The sequence below is a fragment of the Pinus tabuliformis genome, chromosome 5_2 (assembly GCF_031772625.1).
Source record: "Pinus tabuliformis cultivar Carrire ecotype Pingquan chromosome 5_2, CPIR1, whole genome shotgun sequence".
Lineage (NCBI taxonomy): Eukaryota > Viridiplantae > Streptophyta > Pinopsida > Pinales > Pinaceae > Pinus > Pinus tabuliformis.
In genome coordinates this window covers 351,428,951-351,456,405 of record NC_142306.1, presented here as the reverse complement: position 1 = coordinate 351,456,405, position 27,455 = coordinate 351,428,951, and the positions used below count along the sequence as shown (strand labels likewise).

The 27,455-nt window shown below is 38.1% G+C and overlaps 1 protein-coding gene across 1 annotated transcript in view; it reads right to left on the bottom strand.

The window, feature by feature from the left end:
• LOC149158927 (Chaperone DnaJ-domain superfamily protein) overlaps positions 1-27,455 on the bottom strand; it is a 228,331-nt gene that overhangs the window by 188,151 nt on the left and 12,725 nt on the right. Inside the window, exon 3 of the mRNA XM_089436371.1 lies at positions 7,018-7,078. Coding sequence (XP_089292497.1) covers positions 7,018-7,078 — 61 coding nt within the window. The remainder of the gene's footprint in view (positions 1-7,017; positions 7,079-27,455) is intronic.

Genomic DNA, 27,455 nt, shown 5'->3' with positions numbered 1-27,455 from the left:
CTACCCAGGTTGGCCTCCCTCACCTAATTCTATAGGAGGAGAGAAACTTTGTCATCACTCCCTATTGTTGTACTCATTATTTTATCTTTGTAATTATCTTGGAGTCGTCTTGTAGGGAGCAAGGCATAAGATTTCTCATGTAAACCCTAGACGAGACAAAAATAAATGCTAGCGCTAGGGGTGACCTTAGGTCTTGGCCCTTTCATGATGCAAGAGAAGACGACCTAGGGTTTATGTGATGTAAACCTTAGAGCAATAACATGGAGCATGAAAGTAGTATAGAAGTATTTGAGCTTGGTGTGAAGCTTAGATTGAAGAAGGCTTGGAGATTATGTTGATGTACTCTTGAGTCTTGATATTCCATTGTAATATTGTCTAGCGGTCTGGTGCATGTTGATGCAAGAAAAGAAGACCTAGGCTTTGTGGGACGCAAAGCCTAAGATGCATATAAACCATTAGAGTTCATTATATCATTGTATCTTGTTGATAAACATGCCTTGAGTCTCTGAACTTCTAATGTCCCTTTTCAGGAATTTTGGGGTATTTTCCTAATAATTCTTTATAAAATTTTACGCCAACATTTTTGCCAAAAACCCAAGAGATTGCACCAAAATGCACCAATAAATAACAACCCATAAATTATACAAGCACAGTAAACCCATAAACTCACATAACATCAGAAAATGCAGCACGAGGAATGACCCAGCTTCATTTATTATAATATATCACGCAGAGTACAACTAGAAATATCTAAGACAAAATAGGAAAGATGATAGCTGAGTTGACCTCCAAATATTTTGCTGCTATGTTGATCCTGATCCCTCAAAACCCCACAACAATTGCACTCTCCCTCCAACAATAGTTGCCCCTGAATCAACTGAAAGACGATGAAGCACCAATTGAGGCCCTGAATGATCCTCACTCCAATATCCCTGAAGCTCTATGAAACTCCTAGATGAAGTCTCCTCAAAGAGAGTTGGGTTTTCGTCCAACACTCAACAGCATACCCAAGGGTTTTTGTCTTGGGGCTAGATGAGTTGGGAACTAGGTTCTCCAAACCTCACCAATAGAAAATATCTATAATCCAAGATGTCCCCAAATGGCCTCCTCCTCTTTTATAGATCTGATGGACCCCTCTAGAACCTCCTATTTTATTATTATTTTAATCATGGATCACTTTTCCCTTTTTTTATTTTAATTAAAATATTATTTTTAATGCGGAAAAAGGGTAAATGGGCCACCATGTCTCCTCAAGTCACTGAAAATCACTTCTACCCATCCGACCTTGTAGATCTTCTCATTCCGGTTCCAATGAGCTATTACACTAAGGTGTTATGTTAAGTATTCCTCCCGAAATGCCACCTTAAGCATAATTAATTGAGTCAAGCCCCATAATAACTATGTTTTTTGAAAGTTGTCAGAATGCACCAGAACGAAAGGTAAACTATGTGGATGATGTAATATACCAAGCGAATGCCATCAGACCTCATAGAAACTCCTCAAAATCCCTCCAAAAGCCCCTGGACCTGTTGATGACACCAACCTGTCCCTGTGACCTGTCTGCCTCCAACTCTGAAAGTCCATCCTAACCATGTCATAAGGAACACCAGAAAAAGGAGCATTACAGAACTTTTGTTGATGTAAAGGTGGAAGGCACTAGAACATGGAGCATCATAAGAGTACAAAAGTCTTTGAGCTTGATGTGAAGATTAGATTGAAGAAGGCTTGGATATTATGCTAATGTGCTCTTGATACTCCATTGTAACATTGTCTAGAGGTCTTGTTGCGAGTTGATGCAAGTTTGTGGGATGCAAACCCTAAGATGCATAAATACCATTGGAGTTCGTTAGATCATTCTATCTTGTTGATAAACATGCCTTGAGTCTTCGAACTTGTGTTAATGCAAGGGGGGAAGGCCTAGAATTAAAATGCTAGAGTTGATGTCCTTGTGTGAAAAGGACCCAAGGTTCGAGGCAAAAAAAAAAACTAGAGGAGACTTGGAGCACTCTGCTTGGAAAGCTCTCATGAGACAAGCTTGAAGATGGTAATGATGGAAACATTGTTCTTTAGGAAGAAGATGATGCCTTTCAATAAGATAGTGATTAGCAAATTTGATCAAGGCATTGAACTAAACAACAAGAATGCCCAAAATAGTTGTTTTTGTGTTAGTTTAGATATGAGTATCCTAGATCTATTAACCTAACTTCTTGGTGTTGATGCTAACTTCTTGTTGAGCCTTTCGGAATGGCTAGGATTAACTTGGTTAGGGTCTGTTGTTTATGGTGGATGTCATGTCTATGGTTCAGATGGATTCGAGAGTCCTAGCTTGTGAAAAACTTGAAGGACAATCTTTTACCAGCTTGTGATAAGTCACTGGTATGTACTTGTAACTTCATATGTTGCATGTATGAAGTGTATTTGCTGTCCAAACTTCATGCATTGCAAATCCAATTTTCAGCTTATGTTCTCATGGTGATTGGGTAGATTCTAATGCTGGTTATGTATGCTGATTTGACATAACAGTCAGCAGATTTTATTGAGTGATTTGACAAGTAAATAAAAGCTAAGAGGGGCATATTTGTGGTTATAACAAATATGTTGTTTAAATTATTGTCAGATCTGTTATATGTTGGGGATTGATCCATTAGAGCTGGAAATCGCGTTCCCTTGAATTACAATGTTCAAGTGTTTATTTTCATGGGTTTCATTATGTATTTGGTTGGACACAAGTGAAATTTATAAATATGCTGTTATAATTTACATTTCATATTCAGCAATAACGCTGAAAGTTCACAGGAAATAGATCTGGGAAACCTCATGTAAATGAGTTGAAATTTACAAGGCGCTGAAAGAGAGCGTCAATTATTAACCAACCCTAACACTCCATTGTCCTACATTTGTTTTGCAACAAAGTTGTTGCCTTACAATCACCTTGAACTATTTTCCTAGTGCATTTGTCCCAACTTAGCACTGTTGAATTTTATTGCTGGTGAGGTCATCCCCCTTGAGCAAGTATAAAAACCTTGTTTTTACCTATACATACATCCATCCCCACCTCCGTGCAGATCTCAAGTGTTGTCAAGTGCTCATGTAGGTTGTGCAATGCCCTTGCTGCTAGGATGACATCATACAAGTATAAAAGGATTCTGAATATCAACCCATCTATTTTCAGCCATCTGCTTCCTTTTCCATTAATACGTTATTCTAATTTGTCAATGAGAGAGGATAGCCTTGTTTCACCCCAATATCATTTTTGAAGCTAATCTGATAGTCCTCCCCAAGTTTTGATCCTGGTATTGACCTACTCATAAAGCATATATAGCGCATCACTACACCCAGTCAAGACCCTCAACTATATGAGCATTTTTGCTTTCAGACTTCTGTGATCCATATCATTATCAAATAGAATTTTCGGAATAATCACATAGTTGTTTCAGAGTTGACGTTTTGAACCATCTATTGTGGTTCATCCTCAGGACAAGGATGAAAAACCAGATCTGAAATTAGGTATAAATAGCAGAGATGCCCCATGTGCCAGAAGTAACCGTTAGAAATTTAGTTAAGTAAATTAAATAATTTTAGTTATAAGAAGAACGTTAGAGATTAGTTAGGTCAAAATAATATTAAAAAATAAATTAGTTGGGAAGGATATTAAATACTAATATAAACATAATAGAATAATTATTAATATTAAACATAGATAGCCGTTAAAATATATATATATATATATATATAAAATAAAATGAAAATAAAATTAAATTAAAAAATAAAGAAATAAAATTTAAAAAAAAATAGATAAATGAATAAATAATAGTGTTAATAATAATCAACCAATAAAATTTTATATATATATATATATGAAAAATAAAATGAAAATAAAAACAAACACAATAAGGAGTGAAACAGATTAAAAAACATAGAAGTCAAGAAGAAAGGGCAGGAACCCAACTCCTACTTAAGGTCCAGCCATCATCCCTATTGAGATTCCTCGGATGCTTTTCAATTTCAATGGCCTCACGTAACTTCCTATGATGAAAGTGATCAATCCTAGCGATGACCTGGGAGTTCTCAATGCAAACATGATGCAAAGTTTTCTCTGCATGCTCAGCAATAGCTGAGGAACGGGAATGCCTATGCCTGAGGTCAGCAGCATGTTCCTGAATACAAAGATTAATGGAGCGACCCGTTTCCCCAATGTAGGGAATCCCACAAGAGCAAGGGATTGAATAAACCCCTTTCATGTCTTTAGGGATTGAATAAATCCACAATTTCTCTTTACTTACCATTTCAAAAGCTTTCATAAAGTTCATGAAGCAACTCCAAAGTTCTTCATCTGTGGAGTCCCACATCATCTCCACCATATGTCATAAGGCGGGGCAATGGACCACAGTAGAGTGTTTAGACCAGAAGTTGGCCACCTTTTTCCCTGTGTCTTTCTGCCCATCTGTTTAATTTCTTTCTGGGCATTTCTCTCGTAGTCTTGCAAACACCAAGTTGGTCATCCTTATTGTTCTATAGTTGCTTGGGTCATTCATCTCCCCTCCTTCAAACACCAGTATGACAAGACTTGTTGTCCAGCTCGTTGAAAATCCCTCGAACAGCATGTGTAAGAGGCGTGTTCTAATAGGGGGCAATTTCAATGTAATATCTAACTGCACAGCTAATGAAAGGTTCAGAAGTAAAAATCTTTGATCAAAATTTTGATAGATTTTTTGACAGCAATGATTTGGTAGATATCAAGCCTAAAAAAGGATTCTGTAGATTTTATTACAGAAAAATACATAGATTTCTCATTAATAGTAATTCGGAGACGCAAAATGCCAAAATGGAAGCCCACTCAAGTATAACCAAAGATGCCTTTGAAATAAATTAAGGAACAATTGCCACAAGAAGATCTGGATAAAAGCTCTAAAACCTGAAGAAAGATTAGAAAAATAAGTGGGTAAATGTGAGTGGAATATAACAAGAAGGAAGAAGGAAGAATATAACAAGCGGCATAAACCAAGGACAATTTTGACAGTACTGAGGAAAGAAGTGTTACACATCCCCCTTTAAACTTAGTTTAGTGTTAACTTTTCATGAAACTTTGCAACTACTTAGAGAATCAAAAACTAGGCAACTGAAAACTGAAACTCAATTTACTTTCACCAAGATACAGAGTTCCTTAACAAATTAGAAGCAGTGGAATAAAAACACCAGAGATAAAAACACATCACACAAATTGACACGTTTGTTTATCCAAGAAACCCAAAAGGGAAAACTTGCTATCTTTGTTGTGGTATTTTATTGATTGTTCTTGAGCAATTGGATCTATTACAAGGCAATCCGTCTTTGAGGAAGCATTCTGCTTCTTCTCACAAATCTCAACTGATACAATTGATCTCGTCCTGCCTTGATCACTGCTTGATCTCGGCCCACTAGCCTGCATCTGTTTCCCTGCCGAATACCTTGACATGCCCTGCCTATCCCTTGATTATTGCTCCTTGATCTCCGTGCACTAGCAGCCTCCTAAACCCTTAGCGCAAATCCTCCTAATTCTTAGGACACAAGCTCTCAATTCTGCGCTCTCCACAATCAAAGATGATCTCACAAACTCGTGAACTATCTTGCGATTTCCTGTGCCTTCGTCCTCCTATTTATAGATCCATTCGATCATGCAAGGGACCTAGCTCAATTTAGAATCTCAAGTTCTGATTGCAAGCTAACTAAGAGTCCAATTGATTCTCTCTCCAATCAACACTTGGAGTCTTAACTCGTTCTCCCTTCAATCAAGACTAAAGACTAGCTCATTCTAACTGAGCTTGTAACTGCCACCTTGTCTTGTAGTCAAACTGATGAAAACTCCATTTAACTGAAGCTCCAACTCTATGCATGCTAACTTGATGATTATTCCAATAAACTAGAAATAAATTCATCCTAACTGAAGTCTAACTCATGAGCTCGCACTCATACTAAGAGAAGAACAAATCGACGTCTTCACTAGCTAAGGCACAAGCAAGAAGACCTTTACTCACTACATTTTCAACATTTAGAACCAATTTAAATGTTCTTTAAAGACAAATTTTGGAATTTAGATAGTTAAAATGTCAAAATTAAGGCACTGTTTCCTGTACATGACACAAATTTACATAAAAATAACATAATTGATTTTGCTTTAGTCCTCATATATACAAACTGGCTCTTGAGTAACTTACAAAATGAACTACTGGACAGAACAGAAATATAGTGTTAATTTCAAAATAAGAATGAAGTCACAAATGGGAATGCTTAAGCAACAGTGCTCATCAAAGCAGCCAAGTTAATGCTGCCATGATTACTGAGTTCAGCCCACGGAGCTCCAAGATTGGATATTTGTCAAAAAGTTGATATTAACATTTTTGTCAAATTCAGCATTCAAGGTTATTTACAGTTTCACTACAGCTAGACAGCATAATATGTCATGATATCTGTCAGATCAAAATTGTGATCTTATGTGAGGTGCTTAAACAACCTTAGATCGTGTGGGTATACTTTCAAACCTAATTTTAATTTGTGCATTCCTCAATTATCTGAAATAAAAAATATTTAATATATAGTTCTTCCTCTTGTAGAAGACAAAGGAGGACAGGTGGAACTAAACAAAATCAAACTTCCAAAAGCAGAGAAAAGTCATTGATGTGTGACACTTGAACAATTTTGCAGATACAACAGAAGGAAAATGAAAAAACAGCAGAATCTTCCAATGTTTCTTTCTGCAATAAGAAAAACAAATGTTTTCTTTTTCGAGAATACAAAAAAAACTGTTGTTGGAATGAACACACAGCACTGAGCAGTCAGCAAATATAGAAATATGCAAAATGATGGACACAAACATCCCAGTCTTAATATGGGTAAAAATGGCCACAAAAACTTAGTAATCCACACTTCAACAACAAATTATAAAATAATAGCCACTAGGACAGCAAGACAACAGAAATCGTTTCCTTCCGATGCCAAAAACAATAGCAAAAATGACAGAATATGTTGACTTTCACATACCTCCAAATGCCTCTTTTGACTGTGGGTGGTTGCACTTATCAGGATGTACCAATAATGATATCTGATAGAAATGAAACATGAATTTAATCAGCAAGTATAAATAAGAGATCCCCTGGAAAACCCTATAACATTAATTTTCATTATAATGTCAATTAATTTTTTAAATAACACAAAAGAAATCCCAAGGGAAACATGGAAAACACCTTTGAATGGTAACTGGGTAATGCTTCAAACAATCAAGCAAAGGCATTTGCTCTATTTCAAGGGTTGAGGATCATTAGTGACAAGAATATCAAGAACTTAATTGTCATTGGGAACTCGGATCTAATCAACAAACTAATGCTCAGAACCTCCCCTCTAAGCAATCGCATTCTAATCAGAATAACCAAACAAATCAAGAAAGAAGTCGCTTGGTTTGAGAGTGTTGAGTTCTACCATGTCCTCAAGACCCGACAATTAGTTATTAGCAGATTATTATTGAAATACAAAATAAAAGCCCAACTAGGTTCTTAACTCTTTCTACCTTCTCTTCAGTTTAGTTGAGCCTCTTGCTCTAGAGAAACTTGCTTCCTCCACTTATTCCAACAAGCAAACACCTAAAGAGGCAATCAAACATCTTCTACATTCTAAGACACCAAGCTCATGTAGAATACCTTCTGAACAACATTCCCTCCTAAGAAGGAAGGGATTCTTTACCACCCCCAACTTGTCCCTATAAAACACGAACTACCTTTTCACTAGAGGCTTGGTGAGAATATTTGCCACCTGCTGCTCTGTGGAAATATATCTGTGTACCCCTGCAACTCACTCCACCAACTCCAACATATCTCAGTCCAATGTCCACTGTAACTCGCAGGTATCTCAACACATGTTTCGCTGCCACCCAATGAACCTGTCTTGGCTCCACCATGAATTGGCTGAGTGTGTTCATAGCAAAACAAATATCTGGCCTAGTGTTGACCCAATACATCAAGGACTCGATCAGTTGCCTATACAATGTGGGATCCACCAACTCTCCCTTACAAGCACTTAACCTCTTCAAGTTGGTGGTCATAGGTGTAGAGTCTAGACATCAGCCTGCAGTCCTCCATCTGAAATCTCCTCCACTACATACTTGCACTATCCTTGGAAAATCTCTCCTAGCTACTGCCACACCTCTAATCCCAAAAAGTAATGCATCAAGCCAATGTCCATCTCAAATTTCGAAGCACAATTCTCCTTGTGCATCCTTATGAGCTTCTTGATCCCATCAAGAAGAGATCATCCACATAGAGGACCAAGATAAGCGGTTCACCCTCAACAAGTACGTAATACAAGTTGGAGTTTGCTTTACTCTTGGTGAAGCCCAAACCAAGAAGATATCCATTAATCCTGGCATACCATGCGCGTGAAGCCTATTGTAGCCCATAAAGGGCCTTCGTCAACCTACATACATGAGACTCTCTCCCATGCACCTTAAAGTATTGAGGCTGCTCAATACACACCTCTTCCTCAATCACCCCATTAAGGAAGGCAATCTTCACCAAGGTTACTTGGGAGCAGAAGAAAAAGCGGGTAGCAGAAGTGGGAGTGGGGAGCGAATTTTTCAAAAACTCCCGGTTTGGGAGCGAATCAGGGGCAAATTTTTAAATAATATATATTTTTTATATATTTTGATGCATATATGTCAACAAAAGCATGTAGAATGATGAATTGGATATAAAAAGCATAAAAACACGGATTGAACCATATAACATCAATCATCTAGAAGTTATAATCTTCATCAACCACATCCACAAGTTAATAACATACAACATATCGAGTCTCATGATTCATCAATATTAAAGTTCCAAGCTTTCAAAATCCGATATATAACAGTTTACATCATTGATCACAAAAGTTGTAAGTTGGACTTGTAACCATTACCATTACCAAGTCACCAAATGATAACAAAGAATATCTAACATGAAATGAAATGTTTCAACTTTCACAAAGCATCATATTCATAATTCATTACCAATGAGTTATAAATGCCAACTTCAAACTTCAAACTTAAATTGTCATATATTGTTTACAAAAAATACCATAATAAATATGAAAGAGTCAATAGTTATAAAAAGTACTAGAAACTAGAAAAGACAAGTAAATCTATTATCTACTGCTTGACCCTCTGGACACGAGAAATTTTTACTTTCTTGTCTCGTGCTTTATTGGGAGTCTCCTCCTGCATAGTCGAACGACCTTGGTGCTCCTAATTAAATACAAGTTCCATACCCTAGTACCCTAGGTGCTCTTGATTATTGGGAGTCTCCCCCACATAGAGGGCTCTACTCCTGAATTGGTAGGGAGCGAATTTTTTTAGGGAACGCGCACCTGGGGTCGCTCACGATACGTTCCCGCCTGGAGCGCGCACCTGGGGTTGCTCACGATGCGTTCCCGCCTGGAGCACGCACCTGGGGTCGCTTACGATGTGTTCCCGCCCGGAGCGCTCTTTAAGAGCGAGTTCGAGAGGGGGGGCACTCCCCACAACCCTAGTGTTCACATCCATCTGATGTATCTGCTACTTCATCTCTAAAGCAATAGATATGATCGCCCTAATAGATGCATATCTGGGAACAGGAGCAAATGTCTCCTCATACTCCACTCCCTCCATCTGGGAGACCCCTCTTGCCACGAACCTCACTTTGTACTTCTCGACATTGTCATCAGTTGCATGCTTGATCTTGTAGATCCATCGAGAAATGACCACTGACTTCCTCTAAGGCCTCGGGCCTCGGCACCATGTCCCACACATCATTCCTCCTGATGGAGCTATACTCCACCATGGCATCCCTCCAGACCTGCTCATTTGCAGCCTCCTCAAAAGTGGAAAGCTCAAACTCACTGATGTTGCTCATCAAGGCCAAATAACTGGAAAATATCACTAGTGGTCTATTGTGTTCAACCCATCTCGGCCTCTTAGTAGAGCTCGAAAGAACATCTCACTCCTCTAGATCTATAGGCTATGTCCCCGTTGTTGGTGTTGTTGGTCCCTACTCAACCTTAGGAGCCTCTTGCTCATGATCCTCCACCCTATTGGCTATGTACCATGAGACCTCCTAAAGGTCCAGCCCTCCTCAAATCTGACACCTCGACTGACAACGACTCTCCTCTATTGTAGAATTTAGACCTTGTAGGCCTTTGAGACCTCATTATAGCCTACAAAAATTGCCCTTCTCTGACGAGGGCTCCAACTTAGTCCTCTTCTCTATAGGAATATGGACATAAACTAGATTGTTAAAGATGCGCAAATGACTCACCTTTCATCTCACACCTGTAAACATCTCCTCAGGAATCTTGTCCTCCAATACTCTGTGAGGACTCTTGTTCTACAAATAAATAGTTGTAATACGAGCTTTTGCTCACAAAAACATAGGAAAGTCTTAATCATAGATTAATTTCCTTCGTTGCTCCCACTGTGATCTTGTTCTTTCTTTCGGCAACCCCATTCTGCTGAGGGTTGTCCCGCACTGTGAGTTCCTTCTTGTTCCCTACCTCCTTGCAGAAATCCTTAAACTCGTTGGAGGTATACTCGCCCCCATTATCAGGGCTTAGTACCTTAATCTTCTTCTTGGTCGGGTTCTCCACAAGAGCTTTGAACTCGTGAAATCAACCAAAGACCTCACCCTTGCCTTCAGGAAGTAGATCTAAGTCTTCCTGGAATAGTGATCTATGAATGTCGCAAAGTAGGTGGACTCCGTGAATGATTCCATTGACATAGGACCACATATATCTGAATGCACTAAGTCCAATATCCCCTTGGTCTCGGTCTCACTAAGGGGACGGGCTACCTTGGGATGTTTGCCAAGTGCACACCCTTTCCACAATTGCTCCACCCTGATTTTCCAAAAACATGTAACCATCCTCTGTAACATAGGAAGAGCCCTATACTATAGGTGTCCCATCCTCCTCTACCAAAGCTCACTCTAGCTATCACTATCATGTATAAGAGCCTTCACCGAATGTCCTTCAACTAAAGTAGGTTGTTCTTCATGCTCCCAATCACCTGCCTCTTGCTAGGATCGGCTCCTTTCGACCTAATAGCTAATTCACCTCCCGTGAAGCTGACCTCTAGTCCTTTGTACTATATGGCCAAAACTTAAAGGAGATTCTTTTCCAACCCCGGTACAAACATCATTTGGTTCACCTCCATGATACTCGTCCATCTAAAACTCAATGTTGCCAATGCCCTCTACTATATACTTAGTGTTGTCCCCAAGCTCCACATGTAGGTCTCTAGGCTCTTTGGTCAAGTTGGTGAAAATATCTCGAGATCCCGCAATGTGACGAGATGCTCCAATGTCCACAAACCACACCCCTCTCAACAATGCCAAAAAAACATGAAACCAAAAGGCAAAGTTCTTCTCGAACTTCTCAACCAACTCATCAATCTATGTTGTGGTTGCCATAGATGTTTTCCCTCGCCCTTCTCCCTATTTGGACATTGTTCGGCAAAGTGATCGAACTTATGACATACAAAGCATTTTACTTTGCTCATTTCATTCTCCTTTTTACTTTATGAAGATGCTCCTCCACCATGGTTATGCTTGGCCTTCCCCTTGCCCTTCTTCGCTTGTACAGCGAGAGCAAGTTCCTCCTCCCTGTCACCACTCCTACGTCGTCCACCACTTATCGTAGTCTCCCATATTTCTTTCTGGAGGAAGTCATCCCACAACCAACTCCAATCAAGAAGTTGTCTAGCAAGGATCCCCTCCACAAAGGTGGTTCATTGCTTGTTGCATCCCTTCAAAGCTACCTTCACTAGCTTTGAATCACCCATAGCCTATCCCACAACTGAAAGCTCATCACGAGCCTACTGGATGCTAGTGAGATATGACGTTACAATCTCTGATTTGTCCATTTGAATGTTGTTCAACTTCTCCTGCAACGCCATTATCCTATTCTCTTTCTAAGTATAATAAAGACTAGTTAAGGTTGCGCACATCTTACATGTTGTGTCTTTCCCAATTATGTGAGGAATTATATGATCCCTCACACCATCCAAGATAATACCCATCACTTTCACATCCTTCAAATTGTGCTCAGCTACTTGGTAATGCCAGAAGGAACCTGGATCTCCATGTTTGCAAAATCCACATACCATTCATTTTCAGAACAATAGTGATCCGGTCCTTCCATGGACTAAAAGTAGCGGCCCCAACCAACCTGTCTTCATATCTCAAGCTCATTGATGCCATTTCACAAATAGACTTTGGTCACAAAAATCTAGCTACAAAATAAAAATTATGCTATTCTAAAAAGAAAGAACTTGCTTCTATAAAACACTTGCGATCTCAAATCTCTCCCTCAAAGTTTCTATAGCTTTGATAACCTGTTAAACTTCTAATACCAAACCAGATTTCTTTATACCTGAACAATTTGTATTCCTAAAAAATTAGTAAATAAAATCTTGAATTGTTGTGAAAATAATATCATTGGTATTTAACTTCTAAACTAAAATATTTGTAGCGGAAAAATAAAATCGAAGAGATCAATCACATCACAACAATCAGTATACACCCATAACAATTTTCCTTCATTAAAATCCTCAACCTTTCTTTCATTAAAATCTTCCACTAACCCATTGAGAAAAATACATGAAAAAAATGCATTGTTGGAACCAGTAACTCAGCTCCCACTAGAAAACTTGGCACAAGGAATAGCCTCCCGCCACTTTTACACCATGACACGAGTTGGCTCAACCTTGCAAATTGCCCAACTTACTTTGTAAGGTAAGATGAATAGTTTCGATGTGAAAGGATTGTCACCTTATCTCGCACTGCCAGAATTAAGGTATAAGATCACTTATTATTGTTAATTTTCTAGTGTTTTATGCTTAGCACAATTGCATATTCCAATTCTTCTTCAATTATCAATCAATGATCCAAAAAAATCAGTTTTTTATTAACAATAAGTAATTGTAGATAGAATAGTGAATCCAATGCACAATAGAAAACAGCGAAGAGCAATAACAAGAGACACAAGATTAGGTCAAAGACCAAGGAAAAACCCCAAGGGGGAAAACCCTTTCAAAAGTCTTCTTCTATTAGATTGTCATCAAATGTTCAGCAGAGAGATATAGTGTTCCAATCAGCCATAGAGTCAAAGTCAAATCTTTGACTTATCCAACAATCCACTAACCAATATCCAAGAGATGAACCCAAAAGTCAAATCTGATCCAAAGTCAAAGTCTACAATTTTTTGTCAAAATCAATAGTAGTCAAAGATGCCCTAACCAGTCAACATTCAGCAGTCAAATCAGCTCAGTCAACAATCAAAATATTCAGCCTTCCTTGTTGGTCAAAGATCATTCAAAAAGCTCTGTCAAAGGAGAGAGAAAGTTTGTCGTCAAACTTCATAATTTTGTGGTCAAACCTCAATCAACATGCATGTGGTCAACCCAAGTCAAACTGCCCCGAAAAGTTCGGTCCTTTGCCCAAAGAATTCAGCCTCCAAAATTCGAAACTTTCAAAGTCAAAACTCCAAGTCAAAGTTAGTCAACGGCTGGTGAAATTGTCCCAAACAGAAAAGTCAACGCAGAAATTAGAACTAGCCTTCTTCCCTTCGTACGTGTGAGCTCGAACCTCCAATCGCAGACCTGTATGAACCAATCAAGAGAAGAGAGAGAAGATGTGATGATGTGAGGATGCTCCAAAGTGATGTCACATGCGGTGTACTTATTTGCATCTTAGGAGGTCGAATTAACTTGTCCAGACCGACTTGTACTTTTGTGTACTTGTGGGTTTCACTTTAAAAATGAAATTTTTCCTTGACCAAATTAAATTCTTCCAAGGGCTAGGAGGGATCTTTCTTGATGAGGAAGGTTGTCCAAAGAAGGGAATTTATCCTTGAGCTGCCAAATTAACAATTATATATGTAATAACACGCTTTTCAGTGTGAATCAAAGTTTGAAAGCATAGTAGCCAAGTAGTATACTTACTAAGGTGACCGACTCTAAGTAGGAATCCTTTGGGCGGCGTGTTCGCTAAGGCACTTTACACTCAACCCATCGACTGGGCTAGTATCCATTGGTCATTCTTTATATATGTAATTACACTTTATTATCAATGTTGATATTATATATGTAATTACCCTTTAGGCTCTCATAGTCAATTGTACCCTAATAGAATAATACCATATACAAAGATATATCTCATTATATATGTAATTATGCTTGCCTTATTACTTTATTGCCACAAAGTATTTCACTCACGTAAAGTTGTTACGATCTCTTCCCAGTTATCCCATCCCTATGGTGGTTATCCCACCCAAAGTTGTGATGAAACTTAAGAGAGAATAAAAAGAGAAAACATGACTCTTTTCTATTGAGTTAGTGATTCAAAGCACATGACAGAGATATCTTGATATTCCACTTAGCTAACGAACCTAACTTTATTAAGTCATCACCCTCCACTACATGAAAATAGATAAAGCCATGGTAAAGTCTGGCATTGGATTGCCTACTCTTCGCTTTCTCGGCTAATCAACGGATTTGGATTGTCACTAATGCTAAATGGTCAGCATATTGATAAACAAAAAAAGCACCCATCTGGTCATGTACCAAAAGCAATGAACCTTTCCTCGTATACTACCATTCTCTAGGCTATAGCAGTGATGCATTTGGGGCTAAATGCCTAAAGTGATGTCGGGGCAGGGGGCAAAGAGAAAGCAGCTAACTATTGATGTGGACCGTAAACCTCACCTGAGTGCATAGAAAAATTGATCATCGGAAGCACCATCTAACTAGAGTTGATTGATTGCCCTACCCCCAAAGCAACAATCGCAATTGCAACAACGAGCACAGCGTGAGAGCAAAGCCTATTAGTTCATGCATGCACCTATACCCAGGGAATGGAGCCCAGCCATGAACCTTACTCTCTCATTTTACTAGTTGGACTTCATTAGTTCCTATGCGAGCGAGAGGGCGAGACCACAACTATGCGTTTGGTTTGATTGGGTAGGATTGGGGTGCAAAAGAAGGAACCTTAGGAAAAGAACTAGCCTCATATCTCCATAGCCCAACTTCTAGTTATCTAAAGATTTGCCTCAAATAAGAATAATGGAAGGGTGCAGTGGATAAGAAAAGCATGCCTCTAAACCATCCCACCAGTACACGCGCTACATCTTTTGCCTCATAGGTGGTCCGAACTGGGGAGAGAAATGGGCAACCCCATAGTAATAGTAGGGTCAACTCATCAGCAATCACCAAGATCAAGTCTAAAGAATGGAATGGGGCAGAATTATTATAAGGGCAAATGAATCGCCAAGTCCCTAATAATAATAATAATAATAGGGGTTCAGCTCTTGATCCATGGACTGCCGGAATCATTTCATTATTAGGTATGGCTCGGATTGAAGTGCACTTAATGAGCATTCCCCTTGAATAATAATAAATAGGGCCTTGCTTCTGCCCTTCATTCGGATGGCTTGCTTCGAGGTTTAGGACACACTACTACTTTCTTTGTTGCTCCCAGGAAATCCACGTGATATGCATAAGAGACAATTAATAATATACGGGCTCCCTTTTCTTTTAATAAGCGCAGTCCCTAGCTCTGGAGCAGGATCAACAGTAACATTTAGTTTTCCATCCCATTCCCTACTATCAACTAAAAGCAGGGGTCCTGCAACTAAGGAAGTTGGATCCGCCCCTAACTCCTCCATCAATTCAGAACGGTAGATAGTTGCACAGGTTCCTATTATTTAAGCAAATCGGGAAGTAAATGGGGACATATGTTCTGGAAGAAGTGTCATGTTCCTATAGGGATGATGAGTAACAAGATCTCATCAAAGATGGACACGCTAGCATTCGATGGTCAAAAGGGGTCCTGAAGGTGAAAGATCCTTGTGAAATTCAAATAGAAGGGAATCACTTGATAGCAATATTGTACCATAAAATAAGATATTATACAGTGAGCTTAGTTTTAGTCTCTTATTCTCTTTTTTAGTCTGATAAAGACTAGTTAAGGTTGTGCACATCTTACGTGTTGTGTCCTTCCCTGTTATATGAGGAATTATATGATCCCTCACACCATCCAAGGTAATACCCATCACTTTCACATCTTTTAAATTGTGCTTAGCTACTTGGCAGGGTCAAAAGGAACCTGGATCTCCGTGTTTGCAAAATCCCACATACCATTCATTTTCAGAACAATAGTGATTCGCTCCTTCCATGGACTAAAATTAGCGGCCCCATCCAACCTGTCTTCATATCTCAAGCTCATTGATGTCATTTCACAAATCAATTTTGATCACAAAACCCTAGCTACAAAATAAAAATTCTACTACCATAAAAAGAAATAACTTGCTTCTATAAAACCCTTTTGATCTCAAAGCTTTCCCTCAGAGTTTCTATAACTCTGATACCATGTTAAACTTCTAATACGAACCCAAATTTCTTCATACCTCAACAATTTTTATTGCCAAAAAATTACTAAATAAAATTTTGAATTGTTGTGAAAATAATAGCATTGGTATTTAAGAGCCCCAAGGGATAGCTCAGTTGGTCGAGTTCCTATTGCTAAGTACCTCGCTTATTGGGAGGTCACGAGGTCAAATCTCCTCGACGCCCTTGGGGTTAGGCCTTGCTAGTTTGGTCGATGGGTAGATCACTTCGGCTTGATCTACCTGGATTTTCCCGTAGATGTAGCGATCACTTAGTGTCTGTGAACCACCCTTTAAAAAAATATCATTGGTATTTAACTTCTAAAATAAAATATTTGTAGCAGAAAAATAAATCAAAGAGATCAACCACATCACAACAGTAAGTATACACCCATAACAATTTTCCTTCATTAAAATCCTCGACCTTTCTTTCATTAAAATCCTCGATCGACCCATAAAGAAAAATACACGGAAAAAATGCACTGTTAGAACCAGTAACTCGACCCCCAGTAAAAAACTTGGCCCAAGGAATTCGACCACCAAAAAATTGGCCTCCTAAAGAATTAGGCCCAACAAAATATCGACCTCCTAAAGAATTCGACCCTAGAGAAACTCGGCCTCCACCACCAACAAAACAACCCTTGCCTTTTCTCCTCATACCACCCCTACACACTCAAGAAAAATTGGCCTACTAGATAAATCAACCTCTCTACAATGCGACCTCCTTTGTCCTTCAACTACTCAGCCTCTCGATTTCCCGAACTCAGCCTCCTTGAAATACTCTCGAAATTTCCCTACACTTTTCCTCCCATTCTTTCTTCTCTTGCAAGATAGTGTGTTATTAACTTATTTATAGTGTTTGTGTGTGTGTGTGTGTGTGTGTTTCGCCTGATGTTTTAGGTCATGTTTCCATTTTCCAAGGGTCACGTTTCCATCTGTACATGTTTCGAAAACTTCCAGACGTTTCGACATTTCATGCAACTTACATTGGACCACTAATTACAGTGTGCGTATACCCGGAATTAGACTCTTAGCTTAGTTATAAACAATCCTTGGCACATGTATTTGGGTTGCAGGTTTCTAAATTGCTCGTCTCTTTCCTCACTAAAAGCCATGGGTTTTTCTTTAAGATCAACCCAATCCTCCTCTTCCCAGCCACAAAAAACGCTTAGCTTAACTAAGGATTACACAGCGCTCAAGCTCACAAATTTTTTGTGTAGGTTGTAAGTAAAAATGGAAAACATAGGAAAGACCATCGATGGATATCAAAATTTGAAAATGGGAGAAGAAACTTGCTAGAACAGAGTCATGGCTCATATACTTCAAATTGGCACAAAACCAGACATTCTTCTCAAGCACGACACATATTTGGTTCAAGCACATGATGTTAAAGTTTGTTGATCTATTCAATAAACATAGTACAAATTTGGGGGGCACCTCCACAAGATCCACAACAATTAGTTGAGTTCAAGAAGAAGAACATCTAAGCCAGGAGGATAATTCTAGATGGTATGAAAGACCACATTGTTCCTCACATTAGCAGTGAGGCTCTTGCATGTGAGATGTGGGACTGTTTGAAGAAGTTGTACCAGAGTTCAAGTTAAAACAAAAACATGACGTTGAAGGAAAAGCTCAAGTGTATCAAGATAAACAAGGATGAGACAGTTACATCATTCCTCACCTATATCACACAAGTTCGAGATGAACTTGCAACTGTGGGGGAGACTGTGGACCCTACAGAGTTGGTCAGGATAGCTCTAAATGGCCTCTCAAAGCCATGGGAGAGGTTTGTCTATGGGGTCGTTGCCAAGGAGCATTTACCAGGATGGGAACGGTTGTGGGACGTCTTCATCCAAGAGGAGTTGAGGATCCACTCTGGATCTACTAGTCAAAGAGAAGAAGATGATGAGGAGATTGTGGCCCTATCAACAATGGGCAAATAGAAGAAATCCAGGAAAGATCCCGTTATATAATGTAAGAAAGTTAATTGGGTCACTTTTTTGGACAATGTCCCAACAAAAAGAAGGAGAGTTAGGTAGCAGCCTCAACAGAGGTGTGTGAGTTTATCGAGCAGTTTGAGAGAGAGTTCTCACTAGTGTCCTTTTGTTCCATCTGTGATAGTCCCGGTTATGAGGATGGCAAGTCATGGATGGTTGAAAATGGTGCATCTTGCCACGTGACAAGAATATGGGATGTATTCCTCAGTATTACCCTTGTGGTGAGAGGAGTTGGTCATGTTAGATTCCAGGTTGAGTTTGGGGAGACTCTAGAGGTGGACGAGGTGCCTTTTGTTGCAGGGCTGAAGGCAAACTTGCTCTCACTATCAACTTTGGAGGATGATGGATATGCTACATTTTTCGAGATGGGACATGTATTCATCTATTCAATGGGAGTGGATATGATCCAAGGTGTGTTGCTTGGTGATCAACAAGACAGGATGCACATAGTGCGAGGACAGCCTATGCATGAAGGATCTGGGTGGATATCAAATTCTTTGACAGTGTTAGAGGGAGTGTTGATATTTTGTACCTCTGAAAGTGTTTAGCCCTCTTTAATACATGCCCTGGAATTAAAGTGAGAGGGGCAAAGAGGACCCAGAAGTTGATTTTGTGAAATACAAAGTCAATGTCCTTTTATAAGTGAAAAGTGTGCTTTTAAAAAATGTTCTAGAGTTTCCGAAACAAGTATGTTTAGAAATGTCACCTCCCAAAAATGGAGAGAGAGGTTCCCTATTGAAAAGTGGCACATGAATGCAATATTAGAATTTAGAACTTGTATATATTGACCTATCTGGACCTATGCATAGATCGTATAAGGTAGGCAACATGTATTTCATGATCTACATAGATGATTATCATAGGCAAGTTTGGATTTACTTCATTCAAAGGAAAAGATGAGTTTTCAAGACTTAAAAGAATGGAAACCTCTTATTGAAACTTAAAGTGATCGATCTCTCAAGGCATTGAGATCTAATTGTGGTGGTGAGCATAGAACCAATGAGTTTGAGATATTCTTTAGAGAGTAGAATATTGAAAGAAAGTTCACAACCTCTTACATGCTAGAATAGAATGGAGTTGCATAGTGCAAGAATTTTTTTATTTGAGATATGGCACAACGGAAGTTGAAATTCATAAATGTTGATTGGAAATTTTGGGTTGAAGCTTATAATTGTGCAATCTATATAATCAATGGGAATTCAACTAAAGTAGTTTAGAATGTTACAGTAGAAGAAGCATGGAGTGGGCAAAATCCAACCATGAAACTTTGTGCATATTTAGAAGATCTATTATAACTTATATCCATATTCCACAGAAAACACATAGCTCATAATCATCTAACTAAGGGTGCAAGCGCATGTTATTAGGATATGATGAGCAATCAAAGGCATATGGATAATGGGATTATGAAGATCAATAACATGTAGTGAAAAGCAATGTTGTGTTTGATGAATATAGCATGACAAACGAAGACTCTAAGAAGTTTGTTGATGCATGGTAAACCATTTCCAAGGATCCTATTGAAAATCTTCAATGGATTGATCTTTAATCAAAAAATGAAGAGTCTAGTGCACTGCAAAAGACACCCAAGTGATTGGTCCAGTAACTTAAAAATTATGGCACATAGCCTAATACTTCATATGGTGAGAAGACTAAAAGGCAAAGATAATTAGAGAGCATGCAAAAGAACAAATTGTTGTTCAAGATAAGTAAATGATTGATATCACCTTTAGTTAATTATGAATTGATGATTGAAACTCTTTGAACATATGAACCACAAACATTTAAAGCAAAGAAAGCTATGTGGTGCTATGCTATGTAGATAAAGATTGATTCTATTCAGAAAATCAAACTTGGAGTTTGTAGGAGCTATTATAAAATAATAAAGCAATTGAATGCAGGGGGATTCTCAAGACTAAGTGCAAATCCAACGATATATTTGATAAATGTAAAGTGCAATTGGTAGGTAAATAATGTGCCCAAAAAAGAAGACATTGACTTTTGAAGAAACTTTTCACCCATGGAAAAGATGACAATGTGAGTTGTCGTAGCATGTTCATCAGATGGATGTGAAAAAAAAAATTCTAAACGGGTGGAGATTGATGAAAAATTCTTCGTGGCGTGACCACTTGAATTTGCAAGGTTTGGTAAGCAAAGCATATAGTTTGTCCATAAGTTGCAAAAAACATTATATGGTTTGAAGCAAGCACCCAAAGCATTGTACACACAAATCAATAAGCATTTCAGACAATCCAAATTCAAAATATGTGATGCAAACACTAATCTTTATGTGAAAACCACTTTGAACAAAGGTTAATCCTAATTTTTCTATATGTTGTTTATTAAATTTTGACATGTTCTAAAGAAGTTGATATTGAACCAATGAAGAAAGACGTATTTATCTTATTTGAAATGACAAACCTAGGCATGTTGCATTACTATATAGGAATGGAAGTTTGGCAAAAGTCACAAGGAATTTTCTTGTCTTAGTCAAGAAAATAGTCAAGTCAGTCAGCATGGAGGAGAGTAATATTTGTGACACCCAAATGGATCTTGGTGTGAGGCAACTATGGATGAATCAAGGAAAGAAATGTGCACAACCTTGGATAAACAACACGCTACGAAACAGTCAAGTGAGTCAACATGGAGGAGAGTAATATTTGTGACACCCAAATGGATCTTGGTGTGAGGCAACTATGGATGAATCAAGGAAAGACATGTGCACAACCTTGGATAAACAACACGTAGGGAGCTTGATCTACTTGACCATTGATAGATAAATATTAGTTAAGCAACTAGCACAATGTTTGGATACATGGCAAATCCAAGAGAAAGTCATCAATGGACATGTAAGAGAATCACAAGATGAATTAAAGATACATTGAGTTGGCGACATGAATTCTTCTAGCACAATAACAACCCAAAGTTAGCCAAATATATAGATTCTAACTAGATTGGATGTGAAAACGACCAAAAGTCCACATCTAGTTTTGCATTGTGTTGGTTTATCTATTGTGATTTAGAGTAGTTTTGTGTTGTGTTGAATCTTGATATAACTATTGCGATTTAGAGTGGCAAGAAGCTATGCATAGTCTTACAAATTGAACTTAGATATGAGAAAACATTTGGTGAGAGTTACAAATCGAATTGAATGAGGGAGTTATAAGTGCATTTAATGAGGAAGAGTTACACTTTTGCCATACATTGAATTAGTGAGGGAGAGTTACATTCTCTTAAGTGTGGAGTTACTATTTTATTCCAAAAGAGTTCAATTTGTCAAGTAAGAGATTCTCAATTTAATTTACTTATTTCATAAGGAATTCATTTTTATTAATCCATTAAATGTGAATGACTTTAGACTATTTTATAAATAATAGTATCATAATAATAATAATACTAGTAAGGATAAAAATATTAATTCTTGACTTGTATAATCATGATTGATTTGATTTTAAAATGGATTCCATATGTCGAGATCATCCTTGATCATTTAGACATGACTTTCTATTTTTGGAAAGTCACTTCCAAATTGAGATGTGACTTACTATTTTTGGAAAGTCATATTAGAATTGTTAGAAATGAAATTTTATTATAGGTGGTTCAAACAAAACTGAAAGATATGATTTCTTCTAGGAGAAATTCATCCCTAAGCTATCAAATTTTAACACTCCCTCTCAGCTAGGGAGGAATTTCTTTTTGCATCAAAGATCTTTGCTTCCTCTAATCTCTTTCATTCATCTCAGTTCAACTCTACTCTGTAACATCTGTAACAATGAAGTCGCAATCTAAAGAAGAATCATCCACTTGACACAAATTTGGAAAGGAAAGGATCATCACATGTCACATAGACAAGGATTACACTCAACCAATTTTCATCTCAAAAAATTAGGTGATAGAACACAGGCATCACATAGACAAGACTCAAACAAGTCACACAGACAAGAATCAAACACAACCAAGTGTCAAGTGGTGGAACACCTACATCCTAGACAAGTCACACAGACAAGTCTCACTACACCTATTGGCCAGATAGGTGGCTCTTCCCACGTCCCAGGTTGTGGGTCGGATGCATATTGAGGCCTACTCTTGTGGCACACACTACACAAGAGATCCCTCATCCTCAGGAGCTTTCCGGCATCATTCCTTAATCCTGTGAGCTCTGACAGGGGGGAAAGGCAGCATAGTGTTCTCAATCAGATGTGACTGCATCCCGGAAGGGTCACGTCCATAAGTCCAAGTTGCTCTCTAAAAACCAAGAACTTTCATTTCGGTAAAGACTTGGTAAGAATGTTAGCTATATGATCATCAGTGGAGATGTGATGGAGCCTCATTGCTCCTCTCTGCACCATATCCCAGATATAGTGATATTTGATCTCAATATGCTTGGACATATCATGAAACATAGGATTTTCTGCAAGACAAATCCCGCTCTTATTGTCACAATATATAACTGTTGTGTCTAGAACTTGCTCAAATAGTTCCCCAAAAAGCTTTCTCAGCCAAACTGCCTCACAGCTAGCCATGCTAGCAGCAATGTACTCAGCTTCAGTTGTACTCAGTGCAACAGACTTCTGCTTTCTACTCATCCAAGAGATCATGGCAGATTTGAAGCTAAAGCAACACCCAGAAATGGTCTTTCTATCAGCAAAGTTACCTGCCCAACCAGAATCAGTATATCCATGAAGTCTTACATTTTTAGCAGTATATTTCAATCCTAGATTTATAGTTCCATGCAAGTATCTGAGTACATGTTTTGCAGCAATCCAGTGAGCATGAAAGGGATCAATCATATGTTGACTTAGAGTGTTTACAATGAAGCATATATCAAGCCTAGTGTTTACCAAAAACATCAAAGCACCAATGAGTGGTCTATACTCTGTGAGATTTGCTAGACTATGTCCTGCAGCTTTGCCACATAATTTCTTAAAGTTCATTTCCATAAGAATATGCATGGACTTACATTCTACCATAACAAATCTTTCAAGAAGCTTAACAACATATTTTCCTTGAGAAAGATAAATTTTACCAAGTCTTTGCCAGACCTCTAGACCCAGAAAGTAATGCATCAAACCAAGGTCTTTCATTTCAAATTCAAAAGCTAACTCCCTCTTACACTAGAGGATAAGAGGTTCTCCTCCTGTCAAGAATAAATCATCAACATACAATACCAAAGGTATACTTTGGACTGTGTTGAAGTAGAGGTTTGGGCCTGCACTGCTTCTTGTGAAACCAAGCTTTATCAAGTAGCTATCAATGCGATCATACCAAGCTCTTGGAGCTTGCTTCAGCCCATATAAGGCTTTCTTCAGTTTGCATAAGGCTTTCTTCAGTCTGCATACAAATACCTATTCGTTGAGGAAGCCATGCAAGAAAGCAGTTTTCACATCCATTTGGTGAAGAGTCCATCCCTGGCTAGCAGCTAAGGCAACAACAGATCGAATAGTAGTATATTGAGCTACAGGTGCAAAAATCTCATCATAATTTATTCCCTCTTTCTGAGAGAAACCTCTAGCTACAAATCTAGCCTTATATTTTTCAATACTACCATCTGCACCATGTTTAATCTTAAACAACCATTTGGAAGTGACAACAAATTTACCTTGAGGTCTAGGAACCACTTCCTAGACATCATTCTGGATGATGGACTCGTATTCTTCAATCATGGCATCTTTCCAGACTTGTTCTTTTGCAGCTTCTTCAAAGGTGCATGGTTCTACCTGAATGATGTTGCTCATGGCAGCAACATACCCTTGAAACCGACTTGGCTTCTTACTTTCTCTGAACATTCCTCTTGGGGCAGCATGTTGTTCAACATCTTGCAAGGTATCTTGTAGCCATAGTGGTCTCTTTTGGTAGGAGGATCATGTGGTGGAGGATCTAGAGGATCCATGGAACCCATTGGATTATCAACAAGCTCATTCTCAGGTTCCAATTCAAACTCAGATGCAACCTCTTTTTCATTAACAGCTTGTCTTTCAGCAATGGCAGGAGGAGGAGAGTCTCTTGCTTTTCTAAGAGTTGCATCTTCATCAAATGTTATGTCTCTGTTAAACTCTATAGTTCTTTGACCAGGTACATAAATTCTATAAGCTTTTGAATTATCACAATAACCAACAAATGTACCTTTCTTACCTGAAGCTTCTAGTTTGTTCCTTTTCTCTTTTGGCACATGGAAGTATATAGGACAGCCAAAGATTCTCAAATGACTCACCTCAGGCCTTTTACCAGTGAAGACTTCTTCAGGAGTCTTATTGTTTAAGGCCTGATGAGGAGTTCTGTTTTGCACATAAATAGCGGTATTTGCAGCTTCTCCCCACAAAAACTTTGGTAGCTTTTGATCATGCAGCATGGCTCTGACCGCTTCCATAATGGTTCTATTCTTCCTCTCAGCCACACCATTTTGTTGTGGATTGTATGGCACAGTGGTTTCTTTCTTTATTCCGGTGTCCAGTTTGATTTTCAATTAGAGTCTTGAAATCTCTGAACATGTCAAATGCTTCCCCTTTCTTTTTCAAAAAGAATATCCGTGTCTTGCGAAAAAAATCATCAACAAAAGTCATGAAATACATGTAGCCATCGAGAGAAGTAACATAGGTCCACATAGATCAAAATGTATAAGTTGAAGTACTTGACTAGTTTTTGTTCTGCTCGAAGGGAATGGTCCCTTTATATGCTTTCCACTTGCACATCCTGGGCAAACTCCTTCATGATCCATTCTGATCCAAGGCATTCTAAAAACCATCTTCCTTACATGAGGTAAGGCTTTGTAGATTAGGTGAGCAAATCTTTTGTGCCATAGCTCACATTAAATATCGATATCATGGACCAGTGCATGAATAGGTTTACCATTGACTTTGTAAAACCCTTCACATCTTGATCCAAGAGTGAAGGCTTCTCTCATACTTAAGTTCAAAGGCCAAAATAGAACCTTTCTATTAATAAAAGCAATTTTCAATCAATTATCTTCTAGAGTAGATATGGATACAAGATTCTTTTTCAAACCAAGTACATACAAAACTTCTTGTAGAAAAATAGATTTTCATCATCTAACTGAAATGAAACTAAACCATATCCTTTAACTTGGTGAGTATAATTATCTCCAAGGATAACATTTAAGTATTCTCCCTCTCAACTAGATTAGAGAGTGTTTCTTTGTACCCAGTAAAATGTTTGGAAGCACCACTATCAACTAACCAGCTATCAAATGAATCTGCAAAAGAAGAACTGGAAAGAGCAAAAACAATAAATTACTCTGATTGAATTTCTACTACATTATTTCTATATCTTGGATTTCTTGTTTTCTTAGGATGCCCTTTATTTTGATTTTCAGAAGAGTCTTTTCTATAATCATATTTGTTTTTGAATCTAAGTGCTCTTCTTCTTTCTTTACAGTCACAAGCAAAGTGACCATGCTTTTGACAGTTAGAGCATCTAACTTTTGACATGTTTAAATTCTCTTTATTTTATTTAAAAGCAGAGTTCTTTTTATTACCTTTCTTTCTCTTGTCATAGGATGTAAAAACAGTGAGTTCTCCTTCATGATGTGAAATTCTTCCTTTGGAAATCATTATGACCTCCTCTTGGATACACTTTCCTAGGACCTCATCAAATATGGGAATAGTGTTGATGTTGTTTATGGTGGTGATAAAAGTCTCCCAAACAAGAGAAAGGCCTCCAAGCGCAATCAAGACCATTTCTTTGTCGGGTACAACTTCACCGTTTGTTGACAGTTGATTCATGATTTTATATATTCTCAGGAAGTATGTTTGAACCATCTCTCCTCTATTCATCTTGATGTCCTTCAGCTGATTCTTCAAGGCAATAATTTGGTTCAAGTTACCAAACATGCCAATTAATTTCTCATACATTTCTTTAGCTTTCTTCAAACCAGAAACATAAGTAATGAGATTATCAGTAAGAGAATCAAGGATAATTTTCCTAGCTTTCATGTCACTTTTTTTATGTTTGGATTTGACAACAGCACTTGAATTCTCTGGTGGATCAGCTATTGTGCCTTCAACATACTCCAAAAATTCATGTTCTTCAAGAGTGATATCTAGCCTTACTTTCCATGGACCAAAGTTTGAAGCATCATTCAGGTTCTCCTCTAGCTTGAAGTAGGACGAAGTCATCTTGATCAAAAAAATTGGCAGCAAGTGGTGTATCTTCAGGTGATCTCTGGTCTACTTGGACTTGTCTTCACCAAGGCTCTGATACCATGTTAAAATTTGAAAGTTCTATGCAAAAAAAAATTAAAAAAATTGCAGAAACTTGAAAATTCTACGCAGAAAAGTGAATGTACTTGCATAAAATTGAATGTAGTTTGCAGAACACTGAATGTACTTGGCAGAAAGTTGATGTACTTTGCAGAAAACTGAATGTACTTTGCAGAAAGTTGAATTACTTTGCAGAAAGTTGAATATATACATTGCAAAAAACTGAATGTACTTTGCAAAAAATTGAATGTTCTAGGTTGTTACAAAGAATGCAGATTTCTTCTTCACAACTTTTCAGATCAGCAATTGTACATAGAACATAAACTTAAAGATCATATGAAGACAGTCAAGCACAAATATGAGACATTGAGAGTTAGGTCCAATGACCAAGGGAAAACCCACAAGGGAAAAACCCAAATGGTTCTTCTTCTGTTAGATTTCTCCAATTGTTCAGTAGAGTATAGAGAGAGAAAGAAAATGAGAATTAATAAAGTCATCAATGTCAAATCAACTTGCAACTAAAGTACTCTTACTCTTTACTTGAAGATCTCCTCTTTCTTTTGATCATATCTTGTCCTTCACACTTGCTCCAGTTCTTCCCTTGCTCTTACTCTTCACTTGCTCTCACACTTCTCTTGCACACACTCAACACTAGTTTTCCTTATTCACAATGAACATGATTCATCAACTCTCACTTGCTCTTGCTTAAATAGATGAAAAATGAGAGGATTTACAAAATGAATTCAGGTCTTGAGCCAATAATAGGAGAATCAAATTCCATGAGGGAAGAGTTACTTGAGGAGAAGTGTAACTCATCCCAAGAATA